The sequence below is a fragment of the Micromys minutus genome, assembly GCF_963924665.1.
Source record: "Micromys minutus genome assembly, chromosome: 8".
Lineage (NCBI taxonomy): Eukaryota > Metazoa > Chordata > Mammalia > Rodentia > Muridae > Micromys > Micromys minutus.
Window position 1 is genome coordinate 21,855,787 of NC_137977.1, and position 21,970 is coordinate 21,877,756.

General features: G+C 42.4%; 2 protein-coding genes across 9 annotated transcripts in view; both read left to right on the forward strand.

Moving 5' to 3' along the window:
• Positions 1-9,941, forward strand: part of APC (APC regulator of WNT signaling pathway) — a gene marked incomplete at its 5' end in the record, with an annotated part of 88,310 nt that extends 78,369 nt beyond the window's left edge. For all 8 annotated transcript variants that reach the window (XM_080920053.1, XM_080920055.1, XM_080920057.1 and 5 more), the window contains one exon: positions 525-9,941. In XM_080920053.1, the coding sequence (XP_080776179.1) occupies positions 525-7,113 (6,589 nt within the window). In that variant the 3' untranslated portion in view covers positions 7,114-9,941. The remainder of the gene's footprint in view (positions 1-524) is intronic.
• A 6,575-nt stretch (positions 9,942-16,516) lies between these two features.
• On the forward strand, positions 16,517-20,765 carry SRP19 (signal recognition particle 19). Its single transcript, XM_080920061.1, has 5 exons — positions 16,517-16,645; positions 17,069-17,144; positions 19,416-19,487; positions 19,575-19,686; positions 20,267-20,765. The coding sequence occupies exons 1-5, from the start codon at positions 16,605-16,607 to the stop codon at positions 20,398-20,400; spliced, it is 435 nt and encodes a 144-aa protein (XP_080776187.1). The 5' UTR covers positions 16,517-16,604; the 3' UTR covers positions 20,401-20,765.
• Positions 20,766-21,970: the final 1,205 nt, after the last annotated feature.

Genomic DNA, 21,970 nt, shown 5'->3' on the forward strand with positions numbered 1-21,970 from the left:
GTGTCCTCACTGAGACAGATTACTTACTCTGGAAAGCAAGTTTGCTGTGTGCTCCCTGACTACATAGTGATCTGTTAGTCACTTGTCTTCTGCTCCCAAGCTACCTCAGTAGTCAACATTGGTGCTCACTGTATATTAAATTGACACTGTCCCTGTTTAAAATGTCATGGTATGTTTATAATCATTAAGTTAGAAAGCTATTACTATGTGAATGTAAAAAATGTATCTGCTCAAAAAATAAATCCTTTTTCTTAGAGTGGATCAGAATAAGACACAGAATAAATGAAACATAACACTATTACTACTTTTGGAATGACAGACGATACTTAGAAAAAGTAAACATTAAATGAACCAAGAGAACAAGAAGAGAGGAGATATGCCTGGATTTTATAAGATAGTTGATATGCTCATAATATACCCATTGTGTTTAGTAATCATTTTTGTGTTTAAAATTGTTTGCTGTCCCTTTATTTGTTGTCACTAATCACATTTTCCCCTAATCTCACGTTTTTGTTTTGATTCAGGCAAATTCTAAGAGAGAACAATTGCCTTCAAACTTTATTACAGCACTTGAAATCTCACAGCTTGACGATAGTCAGTAATGCATGTGGAACTCTGTGGAATCTCTCAGCAAGAAATCCTAAAGACCAGGAAGCTCTGTGGGACATGGGGGCAGTGAGCATGCTCAAGAACCTCATCCATTCCAAGCACAAGATGATTGCTATGGGAAGTGCAGCAGCGTTAAGGAATCTCATGGCAAATAGACCTGCGAAGTATAAGGATGCCAATATCATGTCTCCTGGTTCAAGTTTGCCATCCCTGCATGTTAGGAAACAGAAAGCTCTAGAAGCAGAATTAGATGCTCAGCATTTATCAGAAACCTTTGACAATATTGACAATTTAAGTCCCAAGGCTTCTCATCGTAGTAAGCAGAGGCACAAGCAGAATCTTTACAGTGACTACGTTTTTGACACCAGTCGACATGATGATAATAGGTCAGACAATTTTAATACTGGAAACATGACTGTTCTTTCACCATATTTAAATACTACGGTGTTGCCCAGTTCTTCTTCATCAAGGGGAAGTTTAGACAGTTCTCGTTCCGAGAAAGACAGAAGTTTGGAGAGAGAACGAGGTATTGGCCTCAGCGCTTACCATTCAACAACAGAAAATGCAGGATCCTCTTCAAAACGGGGTTTGCAGATCACTACCACTGCAGCCCAAATAGCCAAAGTAATGGAAGAAGTATCAGCCGTTCATACCTCCCAGGATGACAGGAGTTCTGCTTCCACCACCGAGTTCCACTGCGTGGCAGACGAGAGGAGCGCAGCACGGAGAAGCTCTGCCTCCCACACACACTCAAACACGTACAACTTCACTAAGTCGGAAAATTCAAATAGGACGTGCTCTATGCCTTATGCCAAAGTGGAATATAAAAGATCTTCAAACGACAGCTTAAATAGTGTCACGAGTAGTGATGGATATGGTAAAAGAGGCCAAATGAAACCCTCAGTTGAATCCTATTCCGAGGATGATGAAAGTAAGTTCTGCAGTTATGGTCAGTATCCAGCTGACCTAGCCCATAAGATACACAGTGCAAACCACATGGATGATAATGATGGAGAACTGGATACACCAATAAATTACAGTCTTAAATATTCAGATGAGCAGTTGAACTCAGGAAGGCAGAGTCCCTCACAGAATGAAAGGTGGGCAAGACCCAAGCATGTGATAGAAGATGAAATAAAGCAAAATGAGCAAAGACAATCAAGAAACCAGAACACCAGTTATCCTGTTTATTCTGAGAACACTGATGACAAACACCTCAAGTTCCAACCACATTTTGGACAGCAAGAGTGTGTTTCCCCATATAGGTCTAGGGGAACCAGTGGCTCAGAAACAAATCGAATGGGTTCTAATCATGCAATTAATCAAAACGTAAACCAGTCTTTGTGTCAGGAAGACGATTATGAAGATGATAAGCCTACCAACTATAGTGAGCGTTATTCTGAGGAAGAACAACATGAAGAAGAAGAAGAAGAAGAAGAAGAAGAGAGACCAACAAATTATAGCATAAAATATAATGAAGAGAAACATCATGTGGATCAGCCTATTGATTACAGTTTAAAATATGCCACTGACATATCTTCCTCACAAAAACCATCATTTTCATTCTCAAAGAATTCATCAACACAAAGCACTAAAACTGAACATACCTCTCCAAGCAGCGAGAATACATCTGCGCCATCATCTAATGCCAAAAGGCAGAATCAGCTGCATCCAAGTTCAGCACAAAGAAGTGGCCAGACTCAGAAAGGGACTGCTTGCAAAGTCCCCTCCATCAACCAAGAAACAATCCAGACTTACTGTGTAGAAGACACCCCAATATGTTTCTCAAGGTGCAGTTCATTATCATCGCTGTCATCAGCTGAAGATGAAATAGGATGTAATCAGACAACCCAGGAAGCAGATTCTGCTAATACTCTGCAGATAGCAGAAATAAAAGAGAATGATGTAACCGGGGCAACGGAAGATCCTGTGAATGAAGTTCCAGCAGTGTCCCAGAATGCTAGAACCAAACCCAGCAGACTCCAGGCTTCTGGCTTATCTTCAGAATCAACCAGGCATAAAGCTGTTGAGTTTTCTTCAGGAGCCAAGTCTCCCTCCAAAAGTGGTGCTCAAACACCCAAAAGTCCCCCAGAACACTATGTCCAGGAGACTCCACTTGTATTCAGCAGGTGTACTTCTGTCAGCTCACTTGACAGTTTTGAGAGTCGCTCCATCGCCAGCTCTGTTCAGAGTGAGCCATGTAGTGGAATGGTGAGTGGCATTATAAGCCCCAGTGACCTTCCAGATAGCCCTGGGCAGACCATGCCACCAAGCAGAAGCAAAACCCCTCCACCTCCTCCGCAGACAGTGCAGACCAAGAGAGAGGTGCCAAAAAGTAAAGTACCAGCGGCTGAGAAGAGAGAGAGTGGACCTAAGCAGACTGCTGTAAATGCTGCTGTGCAGAGGGTGCAGGTCCTTCCAGATGCTGATACTCTGTTACACTTTGCCACAGAAAGTACTCCAGATGGGTTTTCTTGTTCCTCTAGCCTAAGCGCTCTGAGTCTGGATGAGCCATTTATACAGAAAGATGTGGAATTAAGAATAATGCCTCCAGTTCAGGAAAATGACAATGGGAATGAAACTGAACCAGAACAGCCTGAAGAATCAAATGAAAACCAGGATAAAGAGGTAGAGAAGCCTGACTCTGAAAAAGACTTATTAGATGATTCTGATGATGATGATATTGAAATATTAGAAGAATGTATTATTTCAGCCATGCCAACAAAGTCATCACGTAAAGCCAAAAAGCTAGCTCAGACTGCTTCAAAATTACCTCCTCCTGTGGCAAGGAAACCAAGTCAGCTGCCTGTGTATAAACTTCTACCATCACAGAACAGGCTGCAGGCACAAAAACATGTTAGCTTTACACCAGGGGATGATGTGCCCCGGGTGTACTGTGTAGAAGGGACACCTATAAACTTTTCCACAGCAACATCTCTAAGTGATCTGACCATAGAATCCCCTCCAAATGAGTTGTCTGCTGGAGATGGGGTTAGAGCAAGTATACAGTCAGGTGAATTTGAAAAACGAGATACCATTCCTACAGAAGGGAGAAGTACAGATGAGGCTCAGAGAGGAAAAATTTCATCTCTAGTTCTACCAGACCTGGATGATAACAAAGCAGAGGAAGGAGAGATTCTTGCAGAATGTATCAATTCTGCTATGCCCAAAGGAAAAAGTCACAAGCCTTTCCGAGTGAAAAAGATAATGGACCAAGTCCAGCAAGCATCTGTGGCTTCATCTGGAACTAACAAAAATCAAATAGACACTAAGAAAAAGAAGCCTACTTCACCAGTAAAGCCCATGCCACAAAATACTGAATACAGACCGCGTGTGAGAAAGAATACAGATTCAAAAGTTAGCGTAAGTACTGAAGAAACTTTCTCAGACAACAAAGACTCAAAGAAACAGAGCTTAAAAAACAATCCTAAGGACTTAAGTGAGAAGCTGCCAAACAATGAAGACAGAGTCCGGGGAAGCTTTACTTTAGATTCACCACACCATTACACCCCCATTGAAGGAACTCCTTACTGCTTTTCACGGAATGATTCTTTGAGTTCTCTAGATTTTGATGATGATGATGTTGACCTTTCCAGGGAAAAGGCCGAGTTAAGAAAGGGCAAAGAAAGTAAGGATTCAGAAGCCAAAGTCACTTGCCACACAGAACCAAGCTCAAGCCAACAGTCAGCTAGTAAGTCACAAGCTAGTGCAAAACATCCAATAAACAGAGGACAGTCTAAACCAATGCCACAGAAACAACCCACTTTCCCCCAGTCCTCCAAAGACGTACCAGATAGAGGGGCAGCAACTGATGAAAAACTGCAGAATTTTGCTATTGAAAATACTCCAGTTTGCTTTTCTCGAAATTCCTCTCTGAGTTCCCTTAGTGACATTGACCAAGAGAACAACAATAACAAAGGAAATGAACCAATCAAAGAAGCTGAACCTACCAACTCACAAGGAGAACCAAGTAAGCCTCAGGCCTCTGGGTATGCGCCCAAGTCATTTCATGTTGAAGACACCCCTGTCTGTTTCTCAAGAAACAGCTCTCTCAGTTCTCTCAGCATTGATTCTGAGGATGACCTGCTGCAGGAGTGTATAAGCTCTGCCATGCCAAAAAAGAAAAGGCCTTCAAGACTCAAGGGTGAGGGTGAGAAGCAGAGTCCTAGAAAAGTGGGCAGCATATTAGCTGAAGACCTGACACTTGATTTGAAAGATATACAGAGGCCAGATTCAGAACATGGTTTATCCCCTGATTCAGAAAGTTTTGACTGGAAAGCTATTCAGGAAGGGGCAAACTCCATAGTCAGTAGTTTGCACCAAGCTGCTGCTGCTGCTGCCTGTCTATCTAGACAAGCGTCATCGGATTCAGACTCTATTCTGTCACTGAAATCTGGCGTCTCTCTGGGATCGCCTTTTCATCTTACACCTGATCAAGAGGAAAAGCCATTCACAAGTAATAAAGGGCCAAGAATTCTCAAACCTGGAGAGAAAAGCACATTAGAAGCAAAAAAAATAGAATCTGAAAACAAAGGAATCAAAGGTGGAAAAAAGGTTTATAAAAGCTTGATTACAGGAAAGATTCGGTCAAATACAGAAATTTCCAGCCAAATGAAACAACCCCTTCAGACAAGCATGCCTTCAATCTCAAGAGGCAGGACAATGATTCACATCCCGGGAGTTCGGAATAGCTCCTCAAGTACAAGTCCTGTCTCTAAAAAAGGCCCACCCCTCAAGGCTCCAGCCTCTAAAAGCCCCAGTGAAGGTCCAGTAGCTACCACTTCTCCTCGTGGAACTAAGCCATCAGTGAAGTCAGAGCTGAGCCCTATTACTAGGCAAACTTCCCAAATTAGTGGATCAAATAAGGGGCCTTCTAGATCAGGATCTAGAGACTCCACTCCCTCAAGACCTACACAGCAACCATTAAGTAGGCCAATGCAGTCTCCAGGACGAAACTCAATTTCCCCTGGTAGAAATGGAATAAGCCCTCCTAACAAACTGTCTCAGCTGCCCAGAACATCATCTCCCAGTACTGCTTCAACTAAGTCCTCAGGTTCTGGGAAAATGTCCTATACATCCCCAGGCAGGCAGCTGAGCCAACAAAACCTTACCAAACAAGCAGGTTTATCCAAGAATACCAGCAGTATCCCCAGAAGTGAGTCAGCATCTAAAGGACTGAATCAGATGAATAATGGCAATGGGTCTAATAAGAAGGTGGAACTTTCTAGAATGTCTTCCACTAAGTCAAGTGGAAGTGAATCTGACAGGTCAGAAAGACCTGCATTAGTACGCCAGTCTACTTTCATCAAAGAAGCCCCAAGCCCAACCCTAAGGAGGAAACTTGAGGAATCTGCCTCCTTTGAATCCCTTTCTCCATCTTCTAGACCAGATTCTCCTACTAGGTCCCAGGCACAGACCCCAGTTTTAAGCCCTTCCCTTCCTGATATGTCTCTGTCCACACATCCATCTGTTCAGGCAGGTGGATGGCGAAAGCTTCCACCTAATCTCAGCCCCACTATAGAGTATAACGACGGGAGGCCCGCAAAGCGGCATGATATTGCACGCTCCCATTCTGAAAGTCCTTCCAGACTACCCATCAACCGAGCAGGAACCTGGAAGCGTGAACACAGCAAACATTCCTCGTCTCTTCCTCGAGTGAGCACTTGGAGAAGAACTGGAAGCTCATCTTCTATTCTTTCTGCTTCATCAGAGTCCAGTGAAAAGGCAAAAAGTGAGGATGAAAAGCATGTGAACTCTGTGCCAGGACCCAGACAAATGAAAGAAAACCAGGTACCCACAAAGGGAACATGGAGGAAAATAAAGGAAAGTGAAATTTCTCCCACAAACATGGTTTCTCACACCACTTCCTCAGGTGCTGCCAGTGGTGCTGAATCAAAGACTCTGATCTATCAGATGGCACCTGCTGTTTCTAAAACGGAGGATGTTTGGGTGAGAATTGAGGACTGCCCCATTAACAACCCTAGATCTGGAAGATCTCCCACAGGTAACACCCCCCCAGTGATTGACAGTGTTTCAGAAAAGGGAAATCCAAGCATTAAAGATTCAAAAGATTTCCAAGGAAAACAAAGCGTGGGCAGTGGCAGTCCTGTGCAAACTGTGGGTCTAGAAAACCACCTGAACTCCTTTATTCAGGTAGAGGCCCCAGAACAGAAAGGAACTGAGACAAAACCAGGACAAAGTAACCCTGTCCCTACAGCAGAGACTGGTGAGACTTGTATAGCAGAGCGTACCCCCTTCAGTTCAAGTAGCTCCAGCAAACACAGTTCACCTAGTGGGACTGTTGCTGCCAGAGTGACACCTTTTAATTACAACCCAAGCCCTAGGAAAAGCAGCGCAGATAGCACGTCAGCCCGGCCATCTCAGATCCCAACGCCAGTGAGCAACAACACAAAGAAGAGAGATTCAAAGACTGACAGTGCAGAATCCAGTGGAGCCCAAAGTCCTAAACGCCATTCCGGGTCTTACCTCGTGACGTCTGTTTAAAAGAGCTAAAAGGAGAAATGTAGGAAAAGCTGGTGTTAATCACAACTGCTGTATAGAGACTTTATTTCAAAGAAAACTTTAAAGGTTGAAAATTTTTGTAAATAGGTTTGGTTCTTGTTAGAGGGGTTTTGTTCTGGAAACCATATTTGATAGTACACTTTGTCCTCACTGGTCACTTTGGGAGGCACTCTTGTTAGGTAGGAAAAAGTGGTAAAGCCAAGTATATCTGTACAGTGTGTTTTACATGTATTTAAGTAGCATCCATCCCATTGTCCTTTAATTATCGCCTGTCTTAAAATAACACTACAGATAGAAACTATGATATATTGCTGTTATCAATCATTTTTAGATTATAAAATAAACTTACATCAGGGAGAAATTGGTATTTATGCAAAAAAAATAGTCCTTGTGAACCCATCTAATGTCATAACTAATCATGTGGCTGTGAAATTCACAGTAATATGGTTCCCAATGAATATGTTTACCCAGCCTGCTTTGCTTTACTGCATGAATGGAACTGATGGTTCAGTTTCAGAAGTAACGATTAACGATTCTGTGATCACATGGTGTGCATAGAGATAGCTACGGTGTAACAGTTCACACCGTTTTGTGCTCAAATCTGTGTAACTGTAAAGCATTTGAATGAAACTATTTTAACTGAACTAGATTTTATCAAAAGTAGGTAGAATTTTTTGCTATGCTGTAACTGTTGTATATTCTGGTATCTGAGGTGAGATGGCTGCTCTTTTATTAATGAGACATGAGTTGTGTCTCAAACTAAATGAACATTTCAGAATAAATTATTGCTGTATGTAAACTATTACTGAAATTGGTATTTGTTTGAGGGTCTTATTTCACATTTGTATTAACTGTCAAAAGGGCCTCTTTTAAAAGCTAAATGTAAATTTTTTTCTTCAGATTCTATGCATTAAGAGTAAAATTTCCTCTTGCTGTAATAAAGACAATTGAAGATTGTTGACACTTAGCCATTCCTAAAATTTATTTTTATGTAATTAGCACCTCTCAATGTTTGGTGTTTTTCCACTTTTTTTCTTACTCCTTTGGAGTTTGATTAAAACAAATGCCTATAATAGCACAAGACTAGGCACTGGACACATAGGCCCACATAGAACATCTCCTTTTCCTTAACAGAATCCATACTTGAAACTCATTGATTCCTGACAGGAACCAGTCTTGTCCTTCAGGCTTTCCAGTGCAACTGTCTTACCCCATCATCTTCTCTGTGTTGATACTGGGTCTGGAACAAATGCCTACTACTACTCTATATATTAAGGCAGATTTTTTTTTACAACCAGATATAATCAGCATTTTCTCATACCCAAAAAATACAAGTCAGTGAATTGTCAGAGAAATTTAATGCTGTTAAAGATAATATTTTTTAAAAGATTCAAAAGAGGGGCATCAAGATAGTGTAGTGGATAAAGGTGATTGCCTCCAAGCCTGAAGACCCAGTCCAATTCACAGGATGCACATTAAAAGGAAAGAACTGACTCCCTAAAGCTATCCTCTGACCTCCACACACCTGTCTTGGCACATTTGCATGTATGCATACACAAATTTCTTAAGTTACTCATAGGAATATTTAGGGCTAACAAGATGGCTCAGCAGGTATAGCCTGATGACTGAAGTCGGTCCCCAGAATCTGAATACAAGTGTGAATGCCCTCTGACCTCCACACCTGCTCCATTAGTAAATAGGAAGTCAACTTTTGTTTGTTTGGTGTTAATTCCTACCTGCTAAGGACAACTTCGTTTTTTTAATGGGTACCATGGTTAGGATGTTATTAAGTGCCCACTGCCCATATGGCCGAGGGCATCCTTCATGAATGAAAATACACTGACAAATCTAGTAGCCAAGAGTTTGAGTTTTTGTCAGACTTTATCTGAAGTTGTTTTATAACAGTATTCCATATTGTTCTCCAAGGCTGCCATAAGCAGTAAGAGATGGAAATATAAGTCATGCCTGTTTTCCTTTCATTCCTGGTTTGCCATTAGAAGTACTGCACGTCAACTTTTATAAGCCACTTCAAGTATTTTTGTGGAAAGAGATGAGGTTTCAGTTACAATAAAATTGCCCTTTAATTAATGTTTTAGGAGAATCATGTTGGGAGTAAAAGAAGAGTCCATTCCACCCATTGGAGACTAAATTCCCCTGGACAGACCTACTGGACGGATCTGTCTGGTGTTGTCCCTTGAAGATGAAGTTGTTGAATAAAGCCCTTTGGATGGAGATTTTAAAGGATGTGAGAATAAAGAGGTTTGCCTTAGTTATGCTTTGAGAAGTTCACTGGATGATTCTTTAACTGGTAGCAGGCCAAGTACTTCTGGCTTTTGCTTGTTTCAGCCAGCACACTAAGGCAAGTGTTGGAGATTGGTTACTAGTCAGGATGCTTATTAAAGGGCAAGAGCCTGCTTAGCTTTGGACTGCAGCAAAGAAAACCTAAGGTAACAATTTCAAACAGGTGTGTTTAGATCACCAGAAGTATTTATTAGATCAACATACCTCCAGTTTGATAGAGTTGGTCTGGAGAGGGCTTCAAGAATTTGCATCTCTAATGTATTTAGGGATGTTGGGTGGTATGTGGCTTCTGGTGTAGGGACTATACTTGGAGAATTTCTGTCCTAAGTAGGCACAGCACAGCTATTAATAAGCAAATGAGTTTTAAATCTACCAAGTAAACTCTCCTTGGCATGAAAGATTTGAATATTGAGTTCCAGTCTCATGGCCTATATCAGCTCACAGTAGGGAGTACACTCACCAGACTGAGTACAAAATTCAAGATGCCACTGCCTCTGAGGATCAGCTCTTGTCCCTTTTGAAATAGCTACTGTTAAAAGGAGTGCGGGGGGGGGGGGGGGAGTGTGCTTAAAATACTTAGTTTCGATGGATAGTAAGACTATGAAAAGGGAAATTGAAGATGAGAGAAGATTGGTTGTAAGTGAAAGGAAACTAATCAATTTATTAGTATACAGCAGAAGTGATTAATTGATGAAAAGATATATTTGATACTGAACTTTACAAATCTGTGTACTAACTAGGTAAATAAAAGATAAGCTCTGTAGGTATCAACCAGCAATAAGTAATGTCAGGGTTTCTTTTATTGTGTAAAATGTGGATCATGCTACCACAAAGTTAATTGGGAGATGACTTTGTTACTGGAAATGAGAGATGGTTGCCAGGGTTTCTTTGCAGCTAAGAAAATAAAAATAAATAAATAAATAAATAAACTGTCCAAAGCTCAAGGGCTTACATGGTCAGATAATTCAGATTTACCAAACAACTTTTAAAGAATCAAGGCTGAAATAGAGTGTATATTCTTCCTCATTTTTTAGTCAGCCCATTTCCCTTGTGTGCTAACCTTAGAATACTACTTTGTAATGTGGAACTCTATGAACTGTGACTTCTGTAAACCCAGGTCATTTTCCTCCTGTTCTAACTCTGGTCTATAAAAGTACATTCTGCTTTTTGTTAGGCCATTCAAACTGTATGTTCTCTGTATAATACTGTTCTTGGTGCTAACTAGACTTTCTTTCCTCTGATATTCAGGATAATTTTTTCTCTATATTTGTGTTCACTTGTTTCCTTGAAGTTATCTGATTGTTATTTTTAATTAAAAATACTTAATGTATACTAGTGAAGGTTGCCATTGAATGTAAGCAACACTAGTAAGAAGTATCTGTTGAGAGAAATTACCTGCCCATTTATACTTTCTCTTGGGACCTGAACACTATCCCACTGATGAACCACTGAACCAATCCCCTGATCATGGCTATACTTGAAGACCTATGGTCTGCCTTAGATTAAAACTAAATTGACTAGGTCTTTTTCTGGCCTGGTATCACACACACTTGTGATCCTAGTGTTGTGGGGTGGTATCGGAGGGGTGGAGGCCAACCTGGGTTGCTTGCTGATTGCCAGCCTACTTCCAGGTTCAGTGAGAAACCCTACTCTGAAGTGATGGAGTAGGACCCTGACCTTCGTCCGCCCGCCATGATTGCACGGCCTGACCATACGTGCACATGCACCACACATATTTTGGCTGGTGAGACCTGTAACAGTGTCCACACACTAAGGGCTGACTGCTCTGTGTACAGTGTAACAAGCCAGAGAAGAAAGAAGGGACCAGATTCAGGAAGGAGGCTTGGAAAAACAAGAAATAATCACCAGCCACTACTTCTGCTCTTCCTGACATTTGTGAACCAATCCCAACACCTGACGTAACTTGAAGCTAACAAAGCCATGTTTAGACACATGATAGTTGGGCTTTGGTAGTGCTGGGGAATCAAGTGTGCAAGGCAAGCACTTCTACCAATAAGCCATACTCCCTGCCTGAATTGCTTCTTAATTCCAAAGATGGAAAAAAGGGATGGGTCATCTCCAAAAGAAAGGATTGACATCATATTTCCACAATACTGACACTAAAATTACCACAAGACAGTGATAAAATATATATACAGCCTTTGGAAGAAAATAAAAACTTTCCATGTGGGGCTAGAGAGGTGGCTCTGCAGTTAAAAGCACTGACTGTTCTTCCAGAGAACCAGCAACCACATGGCAATTCACAACTGTCTATAACGCCAACATCTGATACCCTCACACAGACATACAGACAAAACACCAGTGCACATAAACAAGCTATCTTTAAAAAGAAAGGAAAACATTGCATTTGTCTGAAATACTTTTATTATTTGGGATTCTGTAAAGTTTTTAAGTTCTTTAAATGACAAGCTGTCTTTAGCTAAGTGTTCCTATTGCTGTGATGAAACACCATGACCAAAAGCAACTTGGGGAGGAAAGGGTTTGTTTCGCTCACAATTCTGTGTAACACGCTCACAATTCTGTATAATAGTGTGTCATTAAAAGCAGTAAGGGCACAAAGTCACACAGCCAGAACCTGAAGGTAAGAGCTGATGCACAGGTAGAGAGAGTGATGCTTACCGGCTGCTCTCCTTGGATTATTAAGACTCTTCTTACAGAACCAGGGACCGCCAGCCCAGGAATGGCCCCACCCACAATGGGCTGGGCCCTCCCATCAATCACCTATTAAGAAATTACCCTATAGGCTTTTCTTATAAGAGGCATTTTATAGAGACATTTTCTCACTTGAGATTCAGATGACTTTAGCTTGTGTCAAATTGACATAAAACTATCCTGCACACTAGATGTATGTTTAGAATATCAGCTCACAGAATCTGAGAGCTAAAAAAGTCAGTCTTGAATAGTACAACAGAAGCCATTTCCAAAACAGACATACTGTAGTAAAAACCTAGCTGCTGCTCCTGAACACTGGGCTCTGGACACCAGCATAAAGATGGGTGAGGCACTCCACACTACTTGAAGTCTCACTTCAGCGGGAATAGGTTACATACAAAATCTCTATAGAGGAGGGTAGCTTCCTAAGACACGGATTGCCTGACTCTCCTAGGGGCATTAAAAAGCACTGGGAAGCCAAAGACCCTGACCCTGCTGTATCAGTAAAATACAGAGGTAACAGTTGGAGTAGTCGAACTCTCAAAAGCAAGCAAAGGTGGGAGGGTGGGAGAGCTGGCCTACAATTTGTCATACAGTGCTGCTGGCAAGGGAAAGACCACCCCCTTAATCACCTATGGCAGACCAGCAGAGCTGGCCCTGTACCTCACCTGAGTAGCACAGTAAAGCTGATCCTGGTTTGGGGAAGGTTTATTGATGAACCAGCATAGAGGGCTTCTGCTGGTATGGGCATGGGAGAGCCACCCCCAAGGGCCATCAGAGCAGGAGAGCTGCCTCTGTCCTTTGCTGGCTGCATCATTGGATGAGCTAGCTGAGGCAGTGCTGAAGAGCTCACCCTGGTGGTGTGGGTGTGGAAGAGCTGGCAGGCTGACCAGCTCAGATATCACTCAGGCCCAGATCCAGGGATTTGAGTTGGGCCACCCCAAAATCTACCTGATCTGGAGCACACGAGGGGCCTGTCCTACAGTTCCGAATCTGTAGGATTTCCATCATACAGAAATAACGGGATACCCAAAAGGAGTCCCAGTCAGGATCCAGTACAGATAGTGTAGTGGAGCCTGAGGCCTCAAACCAGATCAGTGACTCACTGCAATGTACATTTGCATTTTCTCAACTAGTGATCAAGAGGGGAGGGCCCAGCCTATCATGGGTGGTACCATCCCTGGGCTGGTAGAGCTGGGTTCTATAAGAAAACAGGCTGAGCAAGCCAGTTAGTAACATCCCTCCATGGCCTCTGCATCAGCTCCTGCTTCCTGACCTGCTTGAGTTCCAGTCCTGACTTCCTTTGATAATGAACAACAATGTGGAAAGTGTAAGCTGAATAAACCCTTTCCTCCCCAACTTGCTTCTTGGTCATGATGTGTTTTGTGCAGAAGTAGAAACCCTGACTCAGACATACAGCTTCTACAATGAGATTTTTCTTCTTTGTGTGTGTGTGGGAGGTTGCAAGAGCAGAGGGTGGATATGAGGGGATGGGGGGGTGAGTGGATTGGGGGTGTATGATGTGAGAGTCACATAGAATAAAGTGTTGTTTAAAATTTTCTTTAAAAAGCCAACAAGCAGATAAATTATTGTGAATTTCAATCCAAATAACTCAAAACAGGAAAGATGAAATGCTTAGTAGTTTTAATCTTACACTTTAGAGTATTCCAACCCCTACTGGGGAGACAAGGGTTTGAAGTGAAGTATAAAAGCTTATATGTCTCTGAGGATTTCTCCACAGTGAACATGATTTGGGGAGGAAAACACTGGAAAGATGTGCATGCTCTTATAAACAAACTCCTGCCTAGCTCCTGTGCACATCCCTAGTGAAACTCACTGTGTCATCAAGACATGAAGTAGAAGGGGAGCTCGCTGGGAAGAGAACCCATTGCCTTACATGATTAATACACAAATATGTTAACAAAACATTTTAGAATAATTATTTCATCTTTTAGTAATGGCAGATGAGAGAATTAGTTACTGTGCATAAAATAACATATAAGTGTGTCAAGCATATGATTAACCACTGAATAAAATAAAATCCTCCATTAACAAAAGACACCAAATGATCAAGAATGAGTACAAACAAAAGTGCAGTGCCTACATCTCAAGTGCAGAGAACGCAGCAATGACTGGCCTCTGCAGAACGGTGTGGCCCTGGAGGAAAGGCATTAAACAGGAATAAAACCAGATGGGTATTAGTTATGGAGCTTGAAGTAGTTTTTCCTATCCTTTCACCTGGAGGTCACATCTTTCTTTGGTGATGAGGCAGGCATGCATCTTAGAGAAAACAAATAGATGTATCCCGTTCACTAATTTGTTCACATTATGTGTGTATGTATCTGGATGCAGGTGTGCCACAGCACATGTATGATCTAAGACAATTGGAGGAAATTGGTTCTTTTCCCTCCACTATATAAGTTTCAGAGACTGAATTCACCAGGAGAGAGCTGGGGTTCTAAACTAACTGGATATTAAACAAAGGAAGAAAGGGTGCTGGGTAGGTAAAGTCAGCCTCCTTGCCAGGCTCCCTGATACCTGGAATGACACACCTTTAGGACACTGGCTGGGGGCTTTCTTGTCCATTGGTGGAGGTGTCTGGAACAATATTATAGATCTGATAGCTAGGATGGCCCAATTACGCCTGTCCTTCCTCCCTGCCTTTAGCTGCCAAACCATCTCACAACCTAAGATACCAGGCTTTTTATCTTGCTTTTAGCCCCCTCATAAGTCTACTAAGTGAATCAACACCATTCAGCAAAACCAATTTCTAAATTTAATTTCCTTTTGCAGCATTAATCCAGGTTACTTGGGAGACTGACCCCAGAAGACTCAAAGCAAAAGCTCCAAGACCAGCCTAAACAATGGGCAACAAAGTAACATCTCAAAAATCAAAAGCAAAAACAACAAAACATTCTGCAATTGTGGAACACTTAAGCTAACCTTAAAAAAACCGATCCGAAAGGATCACTCCTACTTTAAACTGTTCTGTAACAGTTCAGCATTTCATTTGCATGTGCAAAATAAGTGTGGCCTGATAGTGACAGAGCCTCTCTGAAACTTGGAGTTAAAGATGATCCTCTACAGAAGCAGCAAATGCTCTTGAATTCTGGGGGTTGCAGAGACTATGGCCGTTGGGAGCATAGTATGACTGACAGGCCTTGCCCTTCTTTCCCTCTGCCTTGCTAAAAATTGTTAGGTTACATTCCTAAAACTTGCCTCCAAGGTCTATTCCCTTATTTGGCCACATCCTGGACCACTACCAAGGTCCAGCTATCAAAAAAGCCCCCTTTGGCTCATCTAATTAACATGCCCAATTAAAATGAAACACCTCATCCTAACAGGGCGTTTCCTCTAGTATGTACATAAATCATCATTTTCTTATGTACCAAAGAACTGTCTCCCTCTACCCAGAGGCAATCCTTTGTCCCCATAGGAACAAACATCTCTCCTTCCTCTCCCTCATCTCCTTCCACCTTTCTCCCTCATTCTCTATCTCCTATCATTGTCTCTTATCCCTTACCCTCAGTCACTTTGGGACAAATAAATCTCTTTTGTGCTGAGAACTTGGTCTTGGGGGTCCTGAGCCCATAGGGATCCTTACAGGGAGGGGAGAGGGGGAAGGAAGAGATTTTTTTTTTTCACATAGAAGACAACATATTAGAAGGGAAGGTACCAGTGTTCTTTAAGACTTAAACTGAAACCAAGAAAATTACTTTAAAATGTTAGTATAATTCATCTTTTATGCCTCCCCAAATTATCACTCAATTTACTATTATTTACGTAATCCAGCAAAATTATCTCTCTTTTTTTTTTTTTTTTCTCCAGCCAAAGGCTCCGGTACCGCGTAAACGTTATTTTACCCTTTTCTTCTGTTTCTCTGCTTTTGTCACTTGAACTGTGACCAAAAAAAAACAAAAAAACAGAAGTGGCGTTTCCCTTTCATCTGCGTATCAACTGACCAATGCATGCGAAAATATGAAAATTTGGGGTATGAGCTTTAGAAGTCAAAAGATGTGTATACTTAAGTGTCGAACATTTATATTTACACAGCACAGTGCCAAAAACACTAAGTGCACCGCTCTGAAATTTTACCTAAGTCGAAAGCAGGCTGAGGGAACCAGGAATCTACAGATGAACACAGAAAGGCATTTTCCTGCCAGACCTAACTGGCATCTTGCTCCCCTGGGTGAACGGCCCTGGCTACAGCAGGAGAGTATGCACAGCCGAGTGCGGAGCAGCCTGAGGTAACTCCAGACAGCAGAAAGGATACCGGTACCGGTACCGGCGCCTAAAGGCCGGGCACTCTTCTCGCGGGAAGACCAGCTTACAAGCCACGTCACTCCGCAGCGGAACCAACCTGTGACGGAAACCCGGCCGCCGGCCGCTTTGCAGAAGGGACTTCCGCCGGAAGAGCGGGCGCTCTCCGAGGTCCGAGTCAACTTCCCGCTGGTGTTCCGGCCTGCTGGGCTGGCGCGGCTGTCAGGACTCCGGTGGAAATGGCATGCGCGGCCGCGCGGTCCCCGGCCGACCAGGACAGGTGGGTCCTCGGGAAGGCTGGCCCCGGCGTCATTGGGCTCGGGGCTTTCTTCCCACCGGAACCCCCGCATTCCGCAGCTTCGAGCCCCGGTCGCACCAAGTTCCCCTGTACCTGTGGCGGGCGGTGCTGTGAGGACCGGACCCAATGTTAGAGAACCGTCGCGCCGCGAGATGCGCGATCTCCATTAGTGCTGCTTGTCAGGCGCGCCTGGTGTCTTCTGAGTTGTGTAAGAGCGCCCTCCAGACTCAGGGACTCTTGACAGGCTGTTGTGTCAAAGTATCAATTGCATTGTTTTGCTTCAATCATTAAAAAATACATATGTGAAATAAAGTATGGTATAAGATGTCTCTGCTATGTCGATGAAATTATCCCTTTTTAAGTTACCTAGTTGTGCTTTTTTTTTTTTCCGTGTGTTTGTGGCAGGTTTATTTGTATCTATCCCGCTTATTTAAATAATAAGAAGACCATAGCTGAGGGGAGGCGGATCCCCATAAGTAAGGTGAGTATCTGATACCTAGGTGGTTGAAGGCTTAGGGAAGATTGGCTTGTTATGGCCACGACTGGTTTTTTGTTTTTGTTTTGTTTTGTTTTTTAATGAAATTGAAGAGATTATTTGCAAAATGAGAGAGAATTCTTAATGGCCTGTTTGTAAAGAAAAGAAGAGGTCGAGTTTTCATGTCTTAAGACCAAGACTATGACAGTCTTCTCAATGAAAGAAAAAAAAAATCGGATAGCACAAGGTGCAGGATGAAAATTCACTTTTTTAAAGTATAGGAATAAAGGTTTGTATAAAGTACATTTTTGTTGAGTTTTGTCTTTATTGCTTTTTAAAGTTGTATAAAATCACTTTGAAGTTAGAACTTGTGGAAAGTAGGTGTGGGGGATGGGGGATAGCTCCATGGTAGAACTCTTAACCCAAAATGTGGAAGGCCCTAAGAGAATTACAGTTCTGAATGATGTGATCATTAAATAGGAAAACCCTAGTTAGGGGCTGGGCTGGTGACTTAAGCTTAGAAAGTGCCCAGGGCTAAATAAATGAGAGAACTCACAGAGCTTTTATGTTGTATTTTACTTTTATAGAGGCATTTGATTTTATAAGCAAATGAGGTCTAAAGCAAAGAATTAGCTATTTTTATATTAATGTCTTTCGTTTGGCTCTTACTTTGAAGAGTTAAGTCCACCTTGCATCCTCCAGAGAGCACTGTTCAGAATAATGCCCAACATGAGACTTTTGATAACAGCTCCCAGGTGCTCTCTGGAATATTTATTGTTTTAAAAAAATCCATTGATGTATAGCTAACAAAGTTAGAAAAGTGTATAAATGAATAATGTTCACACAGGGAGTAGAGCTAGATACAGCGCCCAAACTTAAGAAACATTACCAGTTGCCATGCAGGAGGATTCCTTCTACTTCCTGTGTTTCTTCCCTGTGCTCACTCATATAAAGGAGCATTGTTCTGAGTTCCAACACTGTAGGTTACCTTGGGCTGGTGTTTCAATATGTATGGGATTAGTCATTGTGTACTCTACTGTCTTTTTCAAAGATTTTTAAAGTATGAGGTTTATTGCTATTCTTACCAGACATTTTTGTATATTTTGATGCTTGGGAATGGATGCAAAGCTTCAGATAGGCCAAGCAAGTTCTCTGTCACTAAACAACACCCCAGCCCCTAGAGTGTGGTTTAACTTTCACTGTTCCAAGCAAGAGTTTCTTAGCATGAGCACAGCTGACAGTGTTTGCTTGTTTTAAAAGTTTATTTTTATTCTTGTGTGTGTAAGTGTGTGGGGAAATGTGCAGTAGGTGTGAATGCAAGCACTGTGGAGGCCAGGAGAGGGTATCAGATCCCTTGGAGCTGGGCTGCCTGTATGGGTGTTGGGACTGAACTTGAGTTCTCTACAAGAGCAGTATAAGCTCTCGGCTGCTGAGCCATCTCTCCAACTCCCACCCACAGTTCCAAATCAGAGGACTGTTGAAAGTGACAGCTCTGTGCATCTTAAGATGCATGATAACATCTTCTTACTTTGTAACTATCAAGTCCTCTCTTCTCTAGTTATTTTGAAGCAATGTTCCTAGGATAGAGAGTATGTAAACTTCCCCTGCTACAAAGCAGTGCTCTACAGAACTGCATTGTGTAAATCCCACACTCCAGTGTAGTGCTGTGGGGCTACAGCAATGGCTCAACCGGTACAAGCACTTACTGCTTCTGCAGAAGACCTGTTCCCAGCACCCACGTGGTGACTCACAACCATCTGTAACTCCGGTTCCCGGGAATCCAAGGCCTCTGACCTCTGTGCACTGCACCAGTGTGGTGCACAGACATAAAATAAATATTAAAAATAAGATATGGTGCTACTATGAACGTGCTTGTATATGTATGTGTATGTATATTTAACTGTTGAATATATACTCAGATTGCAGGGCCATAGGCTTAAGTAGGAAACAGTCAGTATTCTAGAATGGTTGTGTGTGCTGCATTAAGCACCTGCTGTGTTCAGAACATCAGGCTTTGCTAGAGAATGTATTAATGCAGTCCTGCAGTCCTTTCTCTCACACAGTTTATGTTGGAGGAGAAACACAACTGTGTTATTCTTAAGGAATTAAAATTTTTTAATTTAAAATTCTTTTAAATTCTATAGTAAAAATAAGTAGATAGTAAAAAACACTAAGGTTTACTCTGTTTTAGTCATGATATCAGAAATGATTTCAGAACAATGGAGTAATAACGACTTGAAACCGAGCTGTTGAATGCTCTTGTTGTTAACTTTACAGGCTGTAGAAAACCCTACGGCTACCGAGATTCAAGATGTGTGTTCAGCAGTTGGACTGAATGCATTTCTGGAGGTATGATGGGGACCTCGTCACTGTGTCTTAGTCTCACCGATGTCATGACTCTGAAGACCAACTTTTGTTTTGTTTTATCTGTGTTAGAAAAACAAAATGTACTCCAGAGAATGGAATCGTGATGTTCAGTATAGAGGCAGAGTCCGGGTCCAGCTCAAACAGGAAGATGGCAGCCTCTGTCTTGTACAGTTCCCGTCACGTAAGCTTTCTAAAATGAACACACAGGGTTCTGGGTAAGGTTACCTTGTACAGAGGGTATAAATACCACTCATCTGCAGTGGCCCCAACACCCAGAATGTTGAAGCAGAAGGATTGCTACAGTTCAGTTCCTGTGTGGGCTGTAGATTGAGTTCAGGACTAACCTGAGCAACTTTGTAAGGCCTTGTCTCAAAATAGAAAACTTAAGAACTATAGAGATGTGGCTCAGTTATTGCCGGAAACTTAAGATTCTGGCTCAGAAATGACAGATAGGGCAGAAAGTGGCTAGGTGCTGGCTGTTGCCTAACAGTACACATGGACATGTGTTCTAGTTTGTGTTGTCTCTCAACATTTCCCTACTGCCTTAAAGGACCCAGAACAGATGCACAGAAACGCTTATGATTTGAAAAGCAGCTAAAATGTATTGGTGAAAAGAACACTCTGATTTCTGATAAGACAGTAAACAGATAGAAATGTGAAGGTTGATGGAGCAGGAGTGGGGTGTGGGTGTGTGTCAGTGCCGTCTGGGCCTAGGGGTGAGGTCCTAAGATTGTTACACTAAACCTAGCTTCTGCTTATAGGTAAGTCGGTGATGCTGTACGTAGCAGAAATGATACCCAAGCTGAAAACAAGGACACAGAAATCAGGAGGTGCTGACCCAAGTCTTCAGCAAGGAGAGGGAAGTAAAAAGGGGAAAGGAAAGAAGAAGAAATGATTCGGTGTGAACGTAGAACACACAGTCCTGCTGGGAGAGACGGGGCATCTCTGTGTGTGAGGGAACAGCTTTTTGTCTGTGTTGTTTAGCTGAGCTGTGAACAATTGTCTCCCATCTCCATCAACAGTTAACAATGAAATCAGTTTACATCACAAGTTTGCATCCAGCTTTTATACTGTAAGAAGGAAAATTGTGTGTGTGAAAGAAAGAATATTTTTAACAGATAACGACTGTCCCATAAGTTACTTGAAATACTATATCTGTTTGTCCTCTATGTAAACATAGTTCAGGTAAATAAGTTTAATAAAATTTGGAATACACATTTTGTTCTCCTTTAAGTTAACGAAATAAAAGATTTAAACTGATTTTTGTATCGTTCATTTACATACAGTGCAGCTAAGTACAGAGAGGGTGGGTAGAGCAGCGAAGTGGGGAGGGGCAGTGGGAACTCTGTCTTTAATCTGCCGTGACCATTGGCAGCTCAGGCTTAAGCTTTGAACTTGCTTATGTGTTAGTCTTATGGCCATTGTTTCTGAGCTGGGCAGACATTCAATATCAAAGCTGCTTTCACGAAAAGGAAGGCCTGAGTTTGTATCCCTAGTACCCATGCAAAAGCCCCATGCAGTGGTATGGGAAACGGCAGATTCCAAGGGGTTGCTGACCAATCAGTAACTCCGTGAGCTCCTGGATCAGTGAGAGAACTTCCTCGTAAAATAATGTGGAGAGTGATTGGAGACTTATGTCAGTCTCCGGCCAACAGACACTCATGCACACACACACACACACACACACACACACATGCATGAATATGTCGCACACAAAACATTTCCAAGCCAATGTGGTATCACACAATCAGTCAGTCTAGCATCCAGGCAGTAGAGGCAGGAGGATCAAAATTCAAAGCTGGCCTCAGACACATGTCCAGTTCCAGTCAGCCTGGACTACATGAAAATCTGTCTTCAAACAAAGCAATGTTCCCAGCAGAGTTCCAAAGATGACCTGTGCTTTAGCACCCAGAAGTCCACTTTCTCTGAAGAAACTATCTTGGAAATGTTCTTGTGACTTCATCCCAGAGCACTTTCTGGAGTGGTGGCTTTCAGCTGCTGAGCCACAGCATGACTGTTGTGTTGCCGTCTAGAACTCAGGCCAACACCAAAAACCCATTAACTTAATCATGTGGCCCTACCCTTTCAGAAGACATAGGGAACCAACAGCCAGAGGGTGCATGGGGCCCGTACCTCCTGAGGATCTGTTGGTGGTGCATGGGCACAATGGTGGGGTGGAGGGGGGTAGGGTAGTATAATAGTCAATCATAAGTTGCCAATAGTCCTAATTGTGGTTTGAACAGGAATGGCCCTTATAGGCTTATATATTTGAATGCTTACTCATCAGGAAGTGGCACTACTTGATAAGGATTAGGAGGTGTGGCCTAGTTGGAAGAAGTGTCCCTGGAGGTGGGCTTTTAAATGTCTTTCTCGCACATGTTGGGGAGGATGAGGAGAAGGAGGAACATTCATCCATTGCTGGTGGGATTGCAAACTGGTACATCCACTCTGAAAATCAATCTGAA

Bases quoted from the DNA above. Each gene is read 5' to 3' on its own strand.
- SRP19 (XM_080920061.1), top strand. From the start codon at position 16,605: ATGGCATGCGCGGCCGCGCGGTCCCCGGCCGACCAGGACAG. The intron at 17,145-19,415 runs GTGAGTATCTGA...TTAACTTTACAG, and splicing joins GGCGGATCCCCATAAGTAAG to GCTGTAGAAAACCCTACGGC. The intron at 19,687-20,266 runs GTAAGCTTTCTA...TTCTGCTTATAG, and splicing joins TCTTGTACAGTTCCCGTCAC to GTAAGTCGGTGATGCTGTAC.